Source organism: Mesoplodon mirus (assembly GCF_964341445.2).
Source record: "Mesoplodon mirus genome assembly, chromosome: 1".
Lineage (NCBI taxonomy): Eukaryota > Metazoa > Chordata > Mammalia > Artiodactyla > Ziphiidae > Mesoplodon > Mesoplodon mirus.
In genome coordinates, this window is record NC_138976.1 from 6062348 (window position 1) to 6082038 (window position 19691).

The 19691-nt window shown below is 52.2% G+C and overlaps 1 protein-coding gene across 1 annotated transcript in view; it reads right to left on the minus strand.

Annotated features, from left to right (window-relative positions):
- The window catches only part of HMCN2 (hemicentin 2), a gene marked incomplete at its 5' end in the record, with an annotated part of 150516 nt that overhangs the window by 119141 nt on the left and 11684 nt on the right, over positions 1 to 19691 (minus strand). Inside the window, 6 exons of the mRNA XM_082610095.1 lie at positions 517 to 637; positions 1516 to 1622; positions 2283 to 2454; positions 8520 to 8642; positions 9710 to 9868; positions 11116 to 11186. Coding sequence (XP_082466221.1) covers positions 517 to 637; positions 1516 to 1622; positions 2283 to 2454; positions 8520 to 8642; positions 9710 to 9868; positions 11116 to 11186 — 753 coding nt within the window. The remainder of the gene's footprint in view (positions 1 to 516; positions 638 to 1515; positions 1623 to 2282; positions 2455 to 8519; positions 8643 to 9709; positions 9869 to 11115; positions 11187 to 19691) is intronic.

The window sequence follows — 19691 nt, forward strand, 5'->3', positions numbered from 1 at the left end:
CGCGGCTTCTCATTGGAAAACTGATCCTGCGCCTCCAACGTCCCCCCAGGCTATCAGCCTCCAGGGGCATCTAAATGTCCATCAGGACACTCGTTCCCTTGGAGTGAGACACTGGTCCCCCTTTCGGGGAAGGTGTCCACTCAGGCACCTCTGAATGTATTGGACCAGCCTGGTGTTTACTGGAAGAAGTGGGGCTCTGGACAGACAAATCTCGACAAAGAGCAAGGGGAAGGAGTAGTAAGGGGGACTGCGTGAGGTCCTGGAAGGCTTGGGGGGCAGGGAGGAAGTTCTAAAGGTAAATGGTCGCACGGTCACCTGGGCTGGAGCCGACAGAGGGAGTGCTGGCCCTGGGCGCCGTTCACTGTGATGTGACAGAGAGGCTGGACCCAGCCTCTGCAGGCCCGTCCCATCGTCACACACTCATGGCTCCCCCCAGAGCTCCCCCCACTTCCCAAAGGCGAGCCCCACCTCCGCAGAAGGCGGCCCTGAATCGTCCTGGGGCCAGGAGCACCGTACCTTGCAGGGGCCACTCGATGGTGTGGTTGAGGTCCAGGGAGGGCTGAGTGGAGAAGCCAGCTCGGAAGTCGATGGTGCTGATGCCCGTGATCCTGACCGAATGGCGGCCGCTGCTATAGACCTAGCACAGGCCCAGGCCCACGTCACCGGGGCATCCGAACCCAGCACCCCAGCTCCAGGCGGGAGGCGGCCCACCTGACCCGGCCTGGAGTTGGCAGCTGGAATTCTCCCGCCGTTGCATACAGGTGGGCAACTTACCTGCTCCCTGGGGGCCCAGCACGATGCTCCCCAAATGAAGTGGAAGAAACCCAGCTAGGGCACTGTCCTGAGCGGCCCTCTCGAAGCTGCCCTGCCTTTCCCACTACCACCGCCCCCAACACCCGCGGGTCTGGTCTGTCCCCCTGCACGTCTAACCCCTGCCTTGCCTTCCCCATTGGCATGAGAGCTCTTGGCTCAAAGATGCTCAGAGTTTGAAGGATAGCGGTGCCTGCAGCACACAGCCCTGTGCCTGGCGCCCAGTAGGGGCTCCGTACGTGTTTGCCTGATCAGCAAGAGTCATATCCTCCTGAAGCAGCAGCCTGCCCCATCCCAGGATACTCTGTCAGGAGCCCAGCCTGCCCCCAGCACTTGCAGATTAGAGCGGACCCCGCTCCCCCTGCCAGCCCTGTCCCTCTGAGCCCAAGGTCACCCTTGCTGCTTCTGTGCACTCTTCACAGGACAGCTCAGTCACCCACCTGGACACTCAAGTGGTTCCTGTAAGCCCTTCTTAGAAGCTCCCCGACTAACCCCAAACCACTCCACTTCCTCTCACTGACGCAAGGCAGAATACTCCTCTTCCGTTCTTGACCCTCTACTTCTACTGATATGCCCACATCACTATCCACGCTCCAGCTCTCAGCTTCGCAGGGCCCCAGGCTCCCTGGGGCCAGGCAAGAGGGAGGTGGTATCTCAGGTCAGTGAAGCTGGTCTCCCCAACCCCAGGACCCCAAGGCCCCCTACCTTGATGGACCACAGCCCGGGATGCTCAGGCTTAAAGGCCACAACCTTGGCCGAGTCAGGGATGTTGAGGAGCACGTCGAGGCCCTCGTCCCTCTGCAGGATCTGCCCTGTGGGAGCCCCAAAGGCCGCTTAGTCCCCAACCACTTCCTGGGGGTGACAGCGGCCCACCCTGTCCCCTGGAACCCACAGTGCTCCAAAAACCAGCCTCGGGCTTCCTAGAGGAACCGACAAGAGGCCTTTGGTGGTACCCGGGCCTCTATCTTACCCTGATCTCCATCCTCATCCCTCCCCAGGTGCCAGCTGTACCCCTGGCCTCTGGACCTGAACACTCAGGACATCCGCAGGGCACCATGGGGCCAGGACACCGGGTCTAAGTCACACTGACCCTGGGCGACCTGACAAGTCACTCCACCTCCCAGAGCCCCAGCTTCCCATCTCTACGATGTGCCACTAATTCTTGCCCCCACTGACTCTCCAGGACACTGAAGAGTTCCCCTGAGGGAACACGGGGAAGAGGCCATGTGATCCTTGAAACCCAGGGACTGTCATTATTTTAATTCCCCAGCTGGGCTGCTAATGGCCTTCCTGCTTCCTCACCTACCACGGGTACCCTCTGTGCCCTTCACTTGGCATTCCCCCTACCCTCCTTGCTCCTGGAGCCTTATGTCCAAACCCCCTATCACCCCAGGGCCTCTCTCTTTGTCCCATTCTGGACTCCCAGCTCAGTCTCAGGGCCAAGGTGGAGGCCAGCCCTGGGGCGCACGTACCCAGCGGGTCTTGGACTTCGATCTCGGGCCCGGGGCCACTCAGGGAGATGGTGACCTCCTTCAGGCTGGGGTCAAAGGGGATCTTCCACGTGTGCTCACTGCCTTCCTCGTGGTCCGTGGACAGCAGGTGCACCTTGGAGGCCTGCATTGCTGACTCCACCCACTTCAGCACCTGGAAGGCAGGTGTGAGAAGCTGACACTAGCAGGTGCCCGTGATGTCTTGCTTGTGTCTGGCCCACAGGAGGTGGGTCCCCAACACGCTGCCAGCTGTGTGCAAAATCCGGTCCCCCACTGGCTTTTAGGCAGTATACAGGCTTTCCAGGTCACCTGAGGCCACCCCACTCCCCACTGCCCTCTACTAGGCCCGATTCACACGTCACTACCCTCTTGGCCTGTGGGCTCAGAACTGTGACACCTGAATGAAGGCATCCAGAGGACTCAGCTGGGACAGAAGGAGCAAAGGGTGCCCTCTGCTGGGAAGACTTCCCTCCTTCGTCACATGGCCAACTTCTGTGACACCCATCACCTCCTCCAGGAAGCCCTCCTGATGCCTCCTACACAGTGATGAACTCTGGAGATCCGGAATCTCTCCCAGAGCAATGTGGTTCACCATCCCCTGCCCAAGGGGCCTCAGACCACACGCTCATCTGGACACCATGCTGTCTAAGCAGGACCATGTCTCTAAGCAGACAGCAAAGGCAGCCCCCTCCTGACCCTTGTCACAACACTGAGAAATCTTATATCCTTTGTTTCTACAACTGCTTTTATTCATTCTAAAATCTTACTCTTTCAGACAGGTCCCATTGAAAATCAGGTAACAGGTAACTCTCTCTCCAAAATACCATACCACTTATTTTCCTGAATAAGGGAACAATCAGATGAATTCACAACACAGGACATTGTATAATCAATACCTCTCCAACAAGTTAGTGGCATGAAAACATGGTGGACTACTCCAGATTTAAGGAAACTTAACAGACATAAGAACCCAATGAAATGCACAGCCCTTGATTAAATCCTGATTTGACATTTTGAGGACAAATAGGGAAAGCTGAATATGGGCTTGGCATCAGCTGATACTAGCAAAGTACTAGTCATTTTATCAGGTGATATTGTGGGTTACGCTGGAGTCTATCTTTTTTTTTTTTTAATTTATTTTTGGCTGCATTGGGTCTTCGTTGCTGCAAGCGGGTTTTGTCTCTAGTTGCAGCGAGCAGGGGCTACTCTTCGTTGCAGTGTAAGGGCTTCCCATTGCGGCGGCTTCTCTTGTTGTGGAGCACGGGCTCTAGGCGAGTGGGCTTCAGTAGTTGTGGCACTTGGGCTCAGTAGTTGTGGCTCACGGGCTCTAGAGCGCAGGCTCAGTAGTTGTGGCACATGGGCTTAGTTGCTCTGCGGCTTGTGGGATCTTCCCGGACCAGGACTCAAGCCCGTGTCCCCTGCATCGGCAGGCAGATTCTTAACCACTGCGCCACCAGGGAAGTCCCTGTTTTTCCTTTTCTATATCTTTGACACTTCTCACAGAAAATTTTTAAGCAAAAATCAATTAAAAGGAACAAGTATGTCTTTACAAGCATGACTTTAGAATATACCTGAGCAACCATAGGGGTATCCTGTCGCTTACCAGTTCTAATCAACAGGAAGTGACTTCCTGGAATACTGTTTGGAGAAATGTGAAGCCACATTCAGCCTCAATTAGAAAAACATCTGTGATTGATCAGCAATGTCTGCCATGGATCTGGAATTAGAACGTGGTGTCTAGCATGCTACATATTGGCCCTCCTCGCTCTAAATGACAGTCCTCCAGCTCTGCCTACCATGTGATCTTCCATGGAAGGGAAAAGAAACAGAAGGGAATTGGAAGAATTGCTCGAGATTTGGAAAATGAATATGTTTTGGTCAGACTGAGCTGGAACATATGCGCCTAGATTGTACAGCTAGATTTCAGTTATCACTGGACAAGAATTCTGTGTTCTGAAAACTCCTCTGTTTTTATATTTGGAGCTACTTCATTCATCTGGTTTTGCTCAACTTTCTAAGTGATGTTTCTCTTGAAAAGATCCCACCTATTTTGGTTAAGAAATGAGGACAAGGCTCTTTGTCCAGGTGGAGGTAGACCAGAAGCAGCAGCCAAGGCTCCCAGCTAGAAAGGCAGACAGAAGCTGGTGAAGTAAGCGAGGCGGCTCCCCGACAGCAAAGCAACAGCTCCGTGACCACTGTCCTCCTCCCCCCGGGGCCAGGCCTTGTCAAGGGTCAGGAGGAAATCAGAAATGAGCAAAGCTGCCAGGAGGTGGTGGCAGCACCAGTTGACAATCACCCAGACGAGTCACACCCGCTACTGTGTTGCAACTGTCATTACAAAAGCTCTTTCTAGGATTTTCTGATGGAGAGAAGATGCCCAAGAGCTCAGGCTACGGCACCGAGAGGGCTGAGATGGGACAGGAGGCCAGCGACCCCATCAGGAGGCGGCCCGCCCATGAGGGCTGCCCTGTGAAGCACATCACCCCTCGGGACCTGGGGGTGCTGACCCTCTTGCCCACAGCAAGGCCAGGTGGCTGTGGGCCCAGGCCTGCGGGCAAAGCCTTCTGGACCTGGCGATGGCCCGGGGACTCAGAGGGGAATCGAGGGAAACTTCTGAGCAGAGAGACTTCATCGGGCAAGCGTAATGTTTATTTGCAAAGGTAATGGCTTCCAGATGTTAGCAGGACGGGGGTGCCTGGGAGCCAGCAATGCACTGGGGCTCATCTCTGTTGCTGATGGGGAAGGAATGAGAGAATCTGGCGCTGCTACCCTGGCCAGATGGTTGCCGCTCAGCCGTTCACAGCGGATAAATCATCCCCCGAGGCTCCCCCCAAAGCATCTGACAGTCAGGGTGAGGAAGCCGAGAGGGGAAGCTGGGGACGGGGGCGCCAAATGGGCCTCAAGAACCACAGATCAGAAAACTGAGGGCCTTTGACAACTGGGCACGGGGCCCAGCCTCTACCTTCCTGAGAACCTTTTCCAGAGAAAGCTCTTACCCTTGAGGGGGCTTCGCTAGAGCTCGGGGGGTGGTGTATTCTGCGCTCCACACAGAAGCACAGGGGCTGGAGGTACGGCCACCACTGACCCTCACCCAGGGCTCCCTGGTGCCTGGCCTCATGCAGAGGTCTTCCTCCTACCCTTGTCACCATCTCTCCAGGCAGTAGCCCTCATAACCCAGCTGCGCACCTGAGGAAACAGAAGCCCAGAGAGGTTAAGTGCTGTGCTCAAGGTCACACAGCAGACAGGTGGTAGGGCTGGGGTCTGAAGACAGCATGTGACCTTAACCCTCAACCACCGCACCTCCTCTGGGAAGGGTCCAGGATGAGGTCATCTCCAGGGCCTGTATCTCCTGATCTGTTAATCCAAACCACCTGTTAATCTGACCTCCCCTCCCCCTCCCCCTTACTGTCTTAGAGGGCAGTTCACCTTACCCCTGGTTAATGCCCAGATTCTGAGCAATTTGTCATATTTGTACCTGCTGGTGCTGGACAGGGAAAGGGTCTGAGCCCCCAGAATGGGACTTCCCAGGACCCCAGAGGGCTTCAGGATGATGGGCTTTCCCAGAAATTCTGACCATTCTGTTGGAGCTGGGGACAGGACGTTGAGCTGGGTCTGAGCTGGGGGGGAAGCCTGTGGGACAGATGTGCTGGGGCAAGGCGGTTCTTGGACCTAGCTACGTCCTAATTAAAAATGCCCACCTCTGGGGACTTTCCTGGTGGTCCAAGGGTTAAGACTCCGCGCTGCCAATGCAGGGGGCACAGTTTCGATCCCAGGTCGGGGAACTAAGACCCCACGTGCTGCGCAGCATGGCCAAAAAAAAAATGCACACCTCTGGGACAGGCCCAAGGGGTCACACTGCCTGCCTCCCCTGTCCGTTGAAGGATGGCAAAAGCTACAGATTACCCCTCCCAGGGGGAGAGGATCTTCACCCTCCTTTAGTTACTCTGGAATCTCAAAGGTGGAAAAAGCTAAACGCCCGAAAGCACAGAGACCTGAGCTTGATGGATTATCTCTCGGCGCCCAGCACCGAAAGCTGCATCAGTGCAGAGAAGGTGCTCGATAAATGAAGGGAAGAGAGAATGCAAAGTGTGTCTTTCCTGCCATACTGGACATACTTTGACATGGTCAAAGAACGGACTACACAGGCAGGGTTTGGGGGACTTCTGCAACTTCTTCTAGCTGGAGCCCCCTTGGCTTGGGCAAAGGCACTGTTCCCTCTCCTGGGGGGATGACCAGAGCCCTGGCTGCCCCGGTTACTTTCCCAGGCTTGCCAACTGTCTGGGGACATCTGGAAGGGGCCAGGTACAAGGCATGAAGCTAACGAATGACAGAGCTCTATTCAGGAAGGAGAGGGATCCAGGTCCCTAGCCAGGGGCAGCCAATCCTGGCCATCGGATATCCTACCACATCAGACGTGTCCTGCCTGGCCAGGCTGCCACGGCAGAAGGCTGGCACCACGGCCAGGAGCCAGGGGTTCGCCCCAGGTTCCATGGCTCGAGGGAGAGGCTAGGAGAGACCAGCCCCACACCTGAGCAAGCGGTCCTCCACCGACCCACCCAGATGCCTGACATCTGCTTTGCCCCAGCAGGAACCCAGGTCCTGAGCCACTGCCCAGACAGGACACCCCCCAAACAAGGACCAAGCCATCATTCCACTCTGAAATGCCTCCCACCCTTGCTTGGGCGGCTTAGTGCCAGAGCAAGCTGACATGCCAAAAGAAATAAATCCTAATGTGTAGCAGAGAACCATAAACGCCATCTTTCAACAGGGAGCGAAGGCGCTAACCTAAACACGGCCCTGGAGATCATAAATATACAACATACCATACCCTCTCCCGGAGGCAAGGGCAGGGCTGGCTCGAGGCCGCGGTGGCCTCAGAGATGCTGTTCCTCTCATCTTCCTCTTCCTCACGCACAAGGGACTCCATGTCATCCATTCACCAGCTACTTACCAAACACCTGCTCCATGCTGGTGGCTGTACCAGGTGCTGGAGATACAGTAGCAAACAGGGACTTAAGGGCCCTGCCCTCAGGGAGCTCACAGTCTAATGGCATTAAATAATTGCACAGCTGCAAAATTACAATTATATAAAGCAGTACAGAGAGCTGGGAGAGGGTATGAAAGGAGACTTAATCTTGATGGGAAATCGAGGAAGGTGCATTTCAGCTAAGACTGGGAAGATGAGGGGCCAGGGGAGGAGAAGCTGGAAAAACAAGCCACACGAGCAAAGGCCCTGGGGGAGGAAAGACACGGGGCACTGAAGAAAGAGCAGAGAGGCCAGCAGGGCGGCAGCAGTGGGCAAGGGGGAGAACACAGGTGATAGGCTCAGAGAGACGGAGCTCAGATAAGGGTCTGGACCTGTTCCAGGGGACAATGGGGTGGGACCTGCTGGTCAGTGAGTGAGAGGATCCAGTGGGATGCAGGACCGGCTCATACAGGCTCAAGAAAGCCGATTATAAGCATCACTTCCCATGCTCTGTGACTTCATGACGGCAGCTTGAAACTAGCCAAAGTAGGAGTATTTACACCATGGAAGTGGGCATTTTTGTTCCTTCCAGAGAGAGATGGTTGTGAAACATTTACCGACATGCTACCGGAAGGATCCCTCTGGCTCCTGGGGAGGAATGGACGTGCTGGGCAGAGGGAAAGCGGGGAGAGACCTGAGCAACTGATGGAGCCTGGAGGGGAGGAAGGGCAGGCACCTGGTCCAAGACCGAGATGAGGACGCAGACACCTGGTCAGTGCTGGGGCATCAGCAGCCCTGCACATCAGGCTTCGGGGCCAAGCAAGCCTCTCCCTGCCAAGTCCCCAAGCTCGACTTCCTGTCCCAGCAACAGAGCCCAAATCTGATGGCCGCCCCCCATGCTCCTCCACCCCCCACTCCTGGGCTCCTCGACTCTGGGGAGAAGCTCCCCCTACACCCCCACTCTGCCAGTCTTTGTTAGATCTATCCTACCAGCCTGGACTTCCTGGGGGACCCGGGCTAAAACCCAGGGTGCTCCTTCAAGCCCCAGTCTTTTTACCGGCAAAACTGAGAAACCCGCAGCACCTGCTTTTGGGGCGAGTGAGAGGGTTTGGCCAGATGATGCCCCAAATCCCTGAGCACCGGGCTTCCTGCGCTTCCTGCTGTGACGTGAGTGCTCAGCACTGCTCATCTGTTACGGCAACCAACCCATGGGCTGAGCCGCCCAGAGATGCAGCATGTCAGGGCCAGCTCACCTCGGTCACCTGCTGCCTGTCCAGGTGGAACACCTGCCCGGAGCTGGTGGCAGCAATCTCCTCGTAGGCCAGGTAGCCAGGATGAGTACGGTCACCACAGTCCCCCGTCAGCACAAAGACCACCTAGAAGAGAGACAGGCAGCCTGGCTCATGGCTCGTCTGCCACCTTCTACAGGTGTGAGTCGCAGGGCCAGAACCAGGGAGGAGTGACCTGGAGAAAGCCCCTTCCTCTCTCTGGGCTCAGGCGATGCGTCTGTAAAATGGGAATGATATGAGTTCCCACCCCGTGCGGGTCAGGACTGATGCAGGTCACGTGTTCATCACAGGGCCAGGAATACAGTAGGTGCTCGATAAATGGGAGCCGTTCTCAAATCTACGAGGAAGGGAATGGAAATCGATTCTGCTCCAAGTGGGCCCTGGAGGCCGCAGAGCTAGAAGAACCTTGGAGAACCGGAGTTTGTTCTAGACGGGAGAGCAGAGAGGCGTCCCAGGCCTTGAGGTCTTTCCCAAGGATTCCAGCGGGCGGGCCCTCCTTCCTTCCCTGCACACATCTCCTTCCCAACCCCTCTCTGTGAAAGCAAGAAGCAAAAGCCCCAGCACATCTTCCAGACCCTTAGACAATGGGAGAAGAATGACGGGCAGCAGAGGCGACGCCAGGAGGAAGATGGATTGCCTGGGCTCTGACGGGGTGTGAAGGGAGCAGCGTGGTGTGGCCTTTATCAAAAATGGGTCTCGTAGATAGCTAGTGGGAAGCAGCCGCATAGCACAGGGAGACCAGCTCGGTGCTTTGTGACTGCCTGGAGGGGTGGGATAGGGAGGGTGGGAGGGAGGGAGACGCAAGAGGGAAGAGAGTTGGGAACATATGTATATGAATAACTGATTCACTTCGTTATAAAGCAGAAACTAACACACCATTGTAGAGCAATTATACTCCAATAAAGATGTAAAAAAAAAAAAAAGGGGGGTCTCACCAGGGAGGCCTGCGGCCTGGCGGACGGGGCGGGAGCATGAGAACACACTTGGACCTCACAGCCCAGCTCGGTCAGCGGGCTGGTCGGCACCGCTGGCGGAGGCTGGACCCAGAGAAGCACCAGCTCAGCTGTCCGGCGGGGGTTGGAGGGAAGGAGTGGGGGGCTTGGGGCGGCCCTCGGAGACCCCAGCTTCCCCAGCAGCCCCTCAGGGTGGCTCACCTGCGACCGTTTAAGCTGTAGCAGCTGCAGCACCTCGTCCTTCTTGTGGTAGTCCTTGGCGCGGGCGTCCGAGAAAACGTAGATGAAGGAGCCGGGGCTGGAGACCTCCACGGCAGCCTTGATGGCCCCCATGCTCATCTCTGGGCAGTCCCCGCCTCCCTGCAGGACAGGGCAGCTCAGCGGCTGCCGCCCACCTCCTCGCCGTGGGGACCACCCAGGGAGGTGGGGGATCCCCTCCAGTGGCCCCTGTCCCACCCATCCAGGGTCAGGCCAGGGCCCCAGCCACTCCCTTCCCTGAGACACAGTGTAGCGTCCAATCCGCTTCATCTCTCATTCATTCACTCATTCATTCATTCCTTCATTCACTCACTCATTGCTTCATTCACTCATTCATTCATTCTTTCATTCACTCACTCATTCCTTCATTCACTCATTCATTCACTCATTCACTCACCCATGCCCGAGCGACACGGTCCCTCCCACAGAGTCTGGATGGGAGGCAGACTTTACATTAACAAGCACAACACGAGCATTTAGTTATCATCGTGAGGACAGCTACCAGTGGGAAAGGAGGGATGGGAGCCACCAGGACATCTAACAGACACGCCAAGGAAGCCACGTGTTAGCCAAGGCTTGGAGGATAGAGGGGTAGCGGGGTGGCCAGGAGAAGGAGAGGTGAGGGGCGAGCAGAGGACAGCATTCCATGCCGCCTCCTCAGATCCTCTCTGTAACCTGCCCTGGAACCGATTCCACAGAAACACACAGCCCTCCCCTCCCCGCCCACCAGCCAGGAGCTCTCTGCCCGCCAGGTTCGCACACCCAGCACCGGAAGCAGGGTGTGCACGTGGTAACCTCAGTAAGCGCTTCTCTCTTTGGTTCACTCATCCCTTCCGTGTGCCGGGCCCTGTTCTGGGCCCTGGGGGACTTGGCGGTGAGCTAGACCTATCCGAGGGATCCCCGCCTTCAGGAGGCTGGGTGGGGGAGACGTATGCTGAACCAGGGTGTTCAGTGTTGCCCAAAAGCCGAGGAGGCCATGGAACATCTGACCCAGTCTTGGGCCAGGTTTTGGGGGTCTGAACTGACCCCTCTTGAATCCTCGCTCAGCTACCACATATCCCCTCCTTCCAAGCCCGCATCCATGCAGTAAATAATAACTACCTTCTACATGCCAGGCACAGGGACTCCTGTAGGTACTTGGTTCACTGAATAAAGGAAGGAACCCCCCAAAATACAAAATCTGCAGGACCCCCAAGCTGGGGGGGGAGCCCCAGGCAGAGGTGGCAGGCAGGTCATAGCAGTTGCAGGAAGTCCCACCTTGGCCCCCAGGTGGGGCAAAGACCTTGGCCTCTGGCATGGGCTGGGCAAAAGGACACAGAGGGCCAGCAGCCAGGGGCGGGGCAGCCTACCTGCACGTAGAGTTCTCTCAGCTCCCTCTGAAACACCGCTGGGTCGGCCGTGAGGGTCACCGGGCCAATATCTGCAGGGAAGATAGAGAAGACCAGGTGAGCTTGGACCCCCCGAAGCATAGCCCCCATGGGCTGGGGCAGCAACTGCATGATGTGCCACCATCAGAGGGGAGAGAAGCTGAGGCCTGGACCTCAGAGACCTCCACAAATGGGGAAGTGGTAGGGGAGCAGCTTCCAGGGCTGCCAGGGTCAGATCTGGAAGGGAGGTCAGGCCACTTGGCCCTCCGCCCGCTCCAAACTGGACCCAGAGCTCCAGTTTGGGTCCAGAGATGGAGCAGGGGGCAAACCTCCAGTTCCGCCCCCAGACCCACAGTTCCCGATCTTTTGTGACTATGACTCCCCTAGAAACCTCCCCCCTACCAGCCCACCCAACCCCGCATCAGCGGGAAGGGAATTCTGGGAAGACAAAGAAACAGAGAATTGAGCAAATAAAGCTTCGGACCGCAGAGCAACTGGCCAACACCAGACTGACCAACAAAAGCTAAGCCTTCCAGAAACTCCATCCATATATTAGCTCACTTGAAAAGAGCAGGATTAATTACAAGGGCTGATCCCAAATGTTGGCGAGGAGATGGAGCAACTGAAACTTTCACGCACTGCCGGTGGGAATGCCAAAATGGTTCAACTGCTTTGGAAAACAAATGGAAGTTTCTACAAAGTTAAACGTGCACCTACCATAGGATCCAGTCTTTCCACTCCTAGGTATTTACCCAAGACAAATGAAAACATACGTCCACACCAAGACTTGTACTCAAATGTTCATAGCAGCTGTTTTCACAATAGCCCAGAACTGGAAACAAGCCAGATGTCCATCAACTGGTGAATGAATAAACAAACTGAGGTACGTTTATATAATCAAATACCACTCAGCCAGAAAACGGAACGAGCTACCAATACAGGCAACCAGATGGATGAATCTCGCAGACATAATCCTGCACGAAAGAAGCCAGACACAGAAGAGTGCCTACTATATGGTTCCATTTACAGAAAGCTCTGGAACTGGCAGAATTAATCAAAGGTGAACAAAATCAGAACGGAGGTTGTCTGTGGGATAGGGAGATCCAAGGAACTGTCTGGGAAGGCAGAAACGCTCTATATTGTGATGGGAATGTGGGTTCCACGGGTGTATCCATTTGTCAAAAGTGTAAAGCGAAGATTTGCCCAATTCAATGTATGTTAAGTTTACCTCACAAAAAAAGAAACGTAAAAAATGATCATCGTTGAGTGGGGGAGTGGAGGGTGGGAGGAGATATAGATGAAACAAGAATGGCAGATTTTTTTGAATATTTGGTGATGCTGGGTGAGGGGGACATAGGGATTCATTATACTATTCTGCTTACTTTGTATATACTTGAAATTTTCCCTAATAAATAGTTTTTTATTAAAGAGCAGTAATTGAAAGCCACAGCTAACATAAGACAAGGCTACCAGTGCACTGAGAACACGGCCAGAATTCCAACTCGCCATGTGGACATGTGCACAGTGCGGGTTTTGCAAGATGGTGTGGACATCAGATTTCTTCAGGAAATATTTCATTTGAGTCCTTGGTGAACTCTAGTAATGGACTATTTTTAGTTCAAACATTCTAAATTCCAGGGCTTCCCTGGTGGCGCAGTGGTTGAGAGTCTGCCTGCCGATGCAGGGGACACGGGTTCGTTCCCTGGTCCGGGAAGATCCCACATGCCGCGGAGCGGCTGGGCCTGTGAGCCATGGCCGCTGAGCCTGTGCGTCTGGAGCCTGTGCTCCGCAGCGGGAGAGGCCACAACAGTGAGAGGCCCGCGTACGGCAAACAAAACAAAACAAAACAAAAAAATTCTAAATTCCAGTCACCCTAAGAAAAATTCCCATACTTGGCAACTCGTCAACAGACCTTAGTCCTTCTTCGAAAAGGAAGCGCATGGAATTATCCGGCATTCATCCACCATTACCAAGGAAGGGTCTGGACACCAGCTCTTCTGCTGTATACTTTCAGAATCACCGCCTGGAGGGCCCTGCCTCTCTGCTCTGTATTTATTCCCACATCCAACGGCCCCTTCCACACCTGCTCTGGCCTTGACCAAGCCTTCTCCACTGCCTTCCTCCTGAACTCTGCAGTGACTCATTCAGCCAAACCCTCACCTTTGACCTCAGGCAGAGCTGCCTGGAATCCTGGCTCCACCCTTCACCAGTCATGCGGCTTCTCAGAGCTTACTTCACCGTCCCAAGCCTCAGTTTCCCCATCTGTAAAATGATGCATTTCTCCTAGCTGAGAACCATCATTGTGAGAATCCAGTAAACGCAGGGAAGGAAACACCTGGCTTGGGTTAGAGCAAAGGCTCAGCAAACAGGAGCTGGCCCTGCTGATCTGAACATACAATTCTTTTTTTTTTCTTTTCTTTTTTTAAATCTTATTTAAGTATAGTTGATTTACAATGTTGTGTTAATTTCTGCTTTACAGCAAAGTGATTCAGTTATACATATATATATTCTTTTCCCTTATGGTTTATCACAGGATATTGAATATAGTTCCCTGGGCTATACAGGAGGGCCTTGTTGTTTATCCATCCTATATATACTAGTTTGCATCTGCTAATCCCAAACTCCCAGTCTTTCCCTCTCCCATCCCCCCTCCCCTTTGGCAACTACAAGTCTGTTCTCTATGTCTGTGAGTCTGTTTCTGTTTCGTAGATATGTTCATTTGTGTCATATTTTAGATTCCACATATAAGTGGTATTACATGGTATTTGTCTTTCTCCTTCTGACTTACTTCACTTAGTATGATAATCTCTAGGTCCATCCATGTTGCTACACATGGTATTATTTCATTCTATTTTATGGCTGAGTAGTATTCCATTGTATATATAAATATATATCACATCTTCTTTAGCCATTCGTCTGTTGATGGACATTTAGGTTGTTTCCATATCTTGGCTATTATGAATAGTGCTGCAGTGAACATAGGGGTCCATGTATCTTTTTGAATTATAGTTTTGTCTGGATATATGCCCAGGAGTGGGATTGCTGGATCATATAGCAACTCTATTTTTAGTTTTCTGAGGAACCTCCACACTGTTTTCCATAGTGGCTGCACCAATTTACATTCCCACTAACAGTGTAGGAGAGTTCCCTTTTCTCCACACCCCCTCCAGCATTTGTTATTTGTAGACTTTAACGATGGCCATTCTGGCTGGTTGAACACACAATTGCTGGGCAATCTCACACGAGGCAGACAGGCAAAGACAGTCTTGCTCCAATGAGGTCCTCAAATGTTAGTTTGACTGAGGAGAGTAATAATTTTACTCAACGTTGGTTATTTCTTTATTACATAATAATATACATTCATTAAAAAATATACATTAATGATTCTGACATTTCCTAAGCACTTACTATGTACCAGCCTATGTGCTGAGATGCTTGCTGTGTATTATTAGCCCACTGAATCCTCCCTCCCACCTGTTAAGTCCAACTCTTACCCACATATTACAGAGGAGAAATGAAAGCCCAGAGAGGCTAAGTAACTTCCCCAAAGACACACAGTCAGTAAGCAGCAGAGCTAGAATATTAGCTTAGGTCTGTACAACTCCAGAATCTGAGCTCTTTTTTTTTCTTTTTTTAATTAATTAGTTAATTTTGGCTGCGTTGGGTCTTTGTTGCTGCGCGCGGGCTTTCTCTAGTTGCGAAGAGCGGGCTTCTTATTGTTGTGGCTTCTCTTGTTGTGGAGCATGGGCTGTAGGCGCGCAGGCTTCAGTAATTGTGGCATGTGGGCTCAGTAGTTGTGATGCACGGGCTTAGTTGTTCCGCGGCATGGGGGATCTTCCCGGACCAGGGCTCAAACCCATGTCCCCTGCACTGGCAGGTGGATTCTTAACCACTGCGCCACCAGGGAGTCCCAGAATCTGAGCTCTTGACAACTGTTCTCTGCGAACTGTACATAGAAATTCCTCACATGCAGAAAAAGAAGGGAATTCTACCAACCAGAGATACTCTTATTTTTATATATAACCTTCAAAACTTTCATGCATATTTATAAATCTTATATAAGTGCACACTATTTGAAGCAGAATTTCCATTTAAGTATAAATAACATACTATTTTTAATTTGACTCTTTTCACTGAACAACACATTGTAAGCATCCTTCCAGAAGGTCAAATACTCAGTTCAAAGTCATTTTTAATGGCTACAAAGTATTTCCTTTGTATAAGTGTCCAATAATGGTCTTGCCCATATTGTTTTGTTTCCAATTTTTATAATGAACAATGTTATTAAGAACATCTTTATAAGGCTTCTCTGGTGGCGCAGTGGTTGAGAGTCCGCCTGCCGATGCAGGGGACGCGGGTTCGTGCCCCGGTCCGGGAGGATCCCACATGCCGCGGAGCGGCTGGGCCCGTGAGCCATGGCCGCTGGGCCTGCGCGTCCGGAGCCTGTGCTCCGCAACGGGAGAGGCCGCGACAGTGAGAGGCCCGCGCACCGCAAAAAAAAGAACCAACAAAACAGAACATCTTTATACCCGCTACATTCAAGCACTAGCTCCACTGTTTCCTTGGGGTATATATGCCCATAAGCAGAATTGCTGGGCCAAAGGTAAGGGCATTTGTAAAGACGTTGGATGCAAATTCAGTAACCTCGTAACTGTCCTCCTCATCCCCAGACGTTCCTGCCTCTGATCCATCTACCTGTCCTTGCCAGAGAAGCCGCCCTTGGGGCCAGTTTTGCTCACATCACCCCTGCTCAAAAATCGACAGCAACTTCTCCTTGCCTGGAAACTGAGAGAAGCCTCTGCGGTACCCAGTTCTGAATCTGGGTGGCCCTGCCCTCTCCCATCACAATCTATCACAGGTGTCAGACTACCCAACAGTTCCCAAGGCTGGACCAGAGCTAGGCTGACCACATTCTCTCCCATTCACAGCCACATGAGAAAAATTAAGTTGGTAAAGTGGGTTATCATAAATTAAATGTGCTCCAATTGGAAGGACCACCCTTTATTCTTCGGTCCATCTGCTTCCTGCTCGGGAAGCTGATAATCGCTCTTTCTTTCATGGAAAAACAATGTTCTGAGATACTCTGCACTTTGAGAGGGAGGAAGATTCTTCTGGGAAATTGCCCAGTTCCAACTCCTGCACACCTCTCAGCAATGCCCCTCAGCAGTTACCGCCTCATCCAACCTCCTGGTATCCCAAGCACTCGGCCAGCACATGCTGAGGACTAGGGATTGTATGCAAACACAGGACGCAGGAAATTCCAGAAGCCCTGGAGGAGCCCCTGGGCTGGAGATCCCTGGAAAGGACTTTAAGAACTCTGTCTTAGTTTCCTATTATTGCTGTGACAGATTACTACAGACTCAGTGTCTTTTTTCTTTTAAATAAACTTATTTATTTATTTATTTATGGCTGTGTTGGGTCTTTGTTGCTGCACGCGGGCTTTCTCTAGTTGCGGCGAGCGGGGGCTACTCTTCGTTGCAGTGCGCGGGCTTCTCACTGCAGTGGCTTCTCTTGTTGTGGAGCACAGGCTCTAGGCATGCGGGCTTCAGTAGTTGTGGCATGCAGGCTCAATAGTTGTGGCTCGTAGGCTCTAGAGCACAGGCTCAGTAGTTGTGGCGCACGGGCTTAGTTGCTCCGCGGCATGTGGGATCTTCCTGGACCAGGGCTCAAACCTGTGTCTCCTGCATCGGCAGGTGGATTCTTAACCACTGCGCCACCAGGCAAGTCCCCAGACTCAGTGTCTTAAAACAACACACATTCATTTCTGGAGGTCAGAAGCCCTAAAATAAAGGTTCCAGCAGGGCTGTGTTCCTTCCAGAGGCTCTAGGGGAGAATCCATTTCTTTGTCTTTTCCAGCTTTTGGAAGCTTCCTTCATTCCTTGATCATGATTCTCTTCCTCCATCTTCAAAGCCAGTAATGTAGCATCTTTAAATATCTCCCTCTCCCTCTGCCTCTGTCATCACATCTCCTTCTCTAATTCTGACCCTCCTGCCTCCCTCTTAAAAGGACACTTGTGATCACAATGGGCCCAAGTAGACAATCCAGGATCACCTCTCCATCTCAAGATTCCTAACTTAATCACTTCTGCGAAGTCCTTTTTGCCATGTCAAGTATGAGATTTACAGGTGCTATGGACATCTGCAGGGGAGGGGGGGCATTTTCCTGCCTATTATAGCCTCCACCATCCTGTCTCCTTCAAGAATGGGCTTACACCCCTATGTTCATAGCAGCACTGTTCACAATAGCCAAGACATGGAAACAACCTAAATGTCCATCGACAGAGGAATGGATAAAGAAGATGTGGTACATATATACAATGGAATATTACTCAGCCATAAAAAAGAATGAAATAATGCCATTTGCAGCAACATGGATGGACCTAGAGATTATCATACTAAGCAAAGTAAGTCAGACAGAGAAAAAGAAATACCGTATGATCTCTCTTATACACGGAATCTAAAAAAAAATGATACAAATGAGCTTATTTACAAAACAGAAACAGACTCACAGACTTAGAGAGCAAACTTATGGTTTCCAGGGGGGAAGGCTGGAAGGAGGGATAGTTAGGGAGATTGGGATTGATATGTACACGTTGTGATATTTTAAATAGATAACCAACAAGGACCTACTTCATAGCACAGTAAACTCTGCTCAGTATTCTGTAACAACCTAATTGGGAAAAGAATTTGAAAAAGAATAGATACATGTATGTGTATAACTGAGTCACTTTGTTGTACACCTGAAACTAACACAACATTGTTAATCAACTGTACTCCAATATAAAATAAAAAGTAAAAAAAAAAAAAAGGAATGCGCTGGGGAGAAAAATGATTTGACTACAAACCTATGTGCCAAACATAACAATGTTGAGAATGAAGAGATCTGAAGACCCCCACCTTTAAAAAGATGGGGAAACTGAGGCCAGAGAGGGGAAGAGAGTCCTTCAAGGTCAGGTGGGAAGATTTGGTACTAGGGTTGATTGGCTACATCACACCAACAGTGACCCCTTCTCTTGTTCATCGTCACAGAACTCCTGCCAACCTCAGCGTCTGGCACATGGTAAGTGCTTAATAAATACTGTTCAGGGCTTCCCTGGTGGTGCAGTGGTTGAGAGTCTGCCTGCCAATGCAGGGGACACGGGTTCGTGCCCGGGTCCGGGAAGATCCCACATGCCACGGAGCGGCTGGGCCCGTGAGCCAAGGCGACTGAGCCTGCATGTCCGGAGCCTGTGCTCCGCAACAGGAGAGGCCACAGCAGTGAGAGGCCCGCGTACCACAAAAAAAAAAAAAAAAAAAATACTGTTCAAATGAGTAAATGAATAACATTTATTTACTCATAACAAATACTGTTTGAGTATACTGTTTGAGCAGCTCCAAGTCAGGACCCTTTATCATTTTTTTTTAATTTTTATTTATTTAATTTTGGCTGCATGGGGTCTTTTGTTGCCGCACACGGGCTTTCTCTGGTTGTGGTGAGAGGGGGCTGCTCTTCTTTGCGGTGCACGGGCCTCTCATTGCGGTGGCTTCTCTTGTTGCGGAGCACAGGCTCTAGGTGCGTGGACTTCACTCGTTGTGGCACACAGGCTTAGCTGCTCCGCAGCATGTGGGATCTTCCCAGACCGGGGCTCGAACCCGTGTCCCCTGCATTGGCAGGAGGATTCTTAACCACTGTGCCACCAGGTAAGTCCAGGACCCTTTATCTTTACATCCTGTGCCCAGCACAATGCCAGGCATACAATCAATACCCAGCAAATATTTCTGAATGCCAAGCCTGACTGATCCCCAGGCGCTCCCACCACAGCATGCCGCTGCCTGTCACTCAGAGAAACAGATCCAAAATGAGGCAGGAAACCAAATGTGGTTATTTGGGGCATGCAGAGGGGTTGGCCGTATTAAGGGAGAGCTGGCCAGATGGACAAAAGTGTTTGTGATTCCTCTTGAGTTAGACGGCAGGCATTTTAAAAGCTCTGCCCCAAGCTCTGAACAAAGAAGGCTCTCAGGGGAGAACACACTTACATACACAGACGCACTGATGTGCGAAAACTAGTCTGATTTCTTCCTTTTACTGAACAGATAATCCCCAAACCAGCTCTGGGTGCTGGTTGCTACTGACCAGTCCCATCATTCCAGGGCTGGACCAGCTTTCAAGATGCCCAGACGGGGCTGGGAGCACGGAGGTCTTCTCTCCATCTGTCTTCCTTGCTGCCCGACTGTCCACCTGCCCACCCATCCATCTACAGCTCCAGGCAGTGAGACAGAGATAGATGCCTTCCTGTCGTTAATTAATGCCGGTCCATGGCTTCATTTGTCATTCCTGGGACCTACCGCACCTTCATCACTCATCATGCCAAAGCTCCCCAGGACGGGGTGTTTTCAGCAGGGTAACTATTTCAAGACCCGCCTTCCGGCAGGACGGAGTGAAGTACCAGGACAGGGCAGGACACCTGGCATGTCCCCATGTGAGTTTGCCCACTGAGAGGGCTTGCTTGAGCCCCTCTCCATCTCCCTCCTTCACCCGGTCCAGGAAGGACTGGATCTGGATAAAAAGCCCTTCTTAG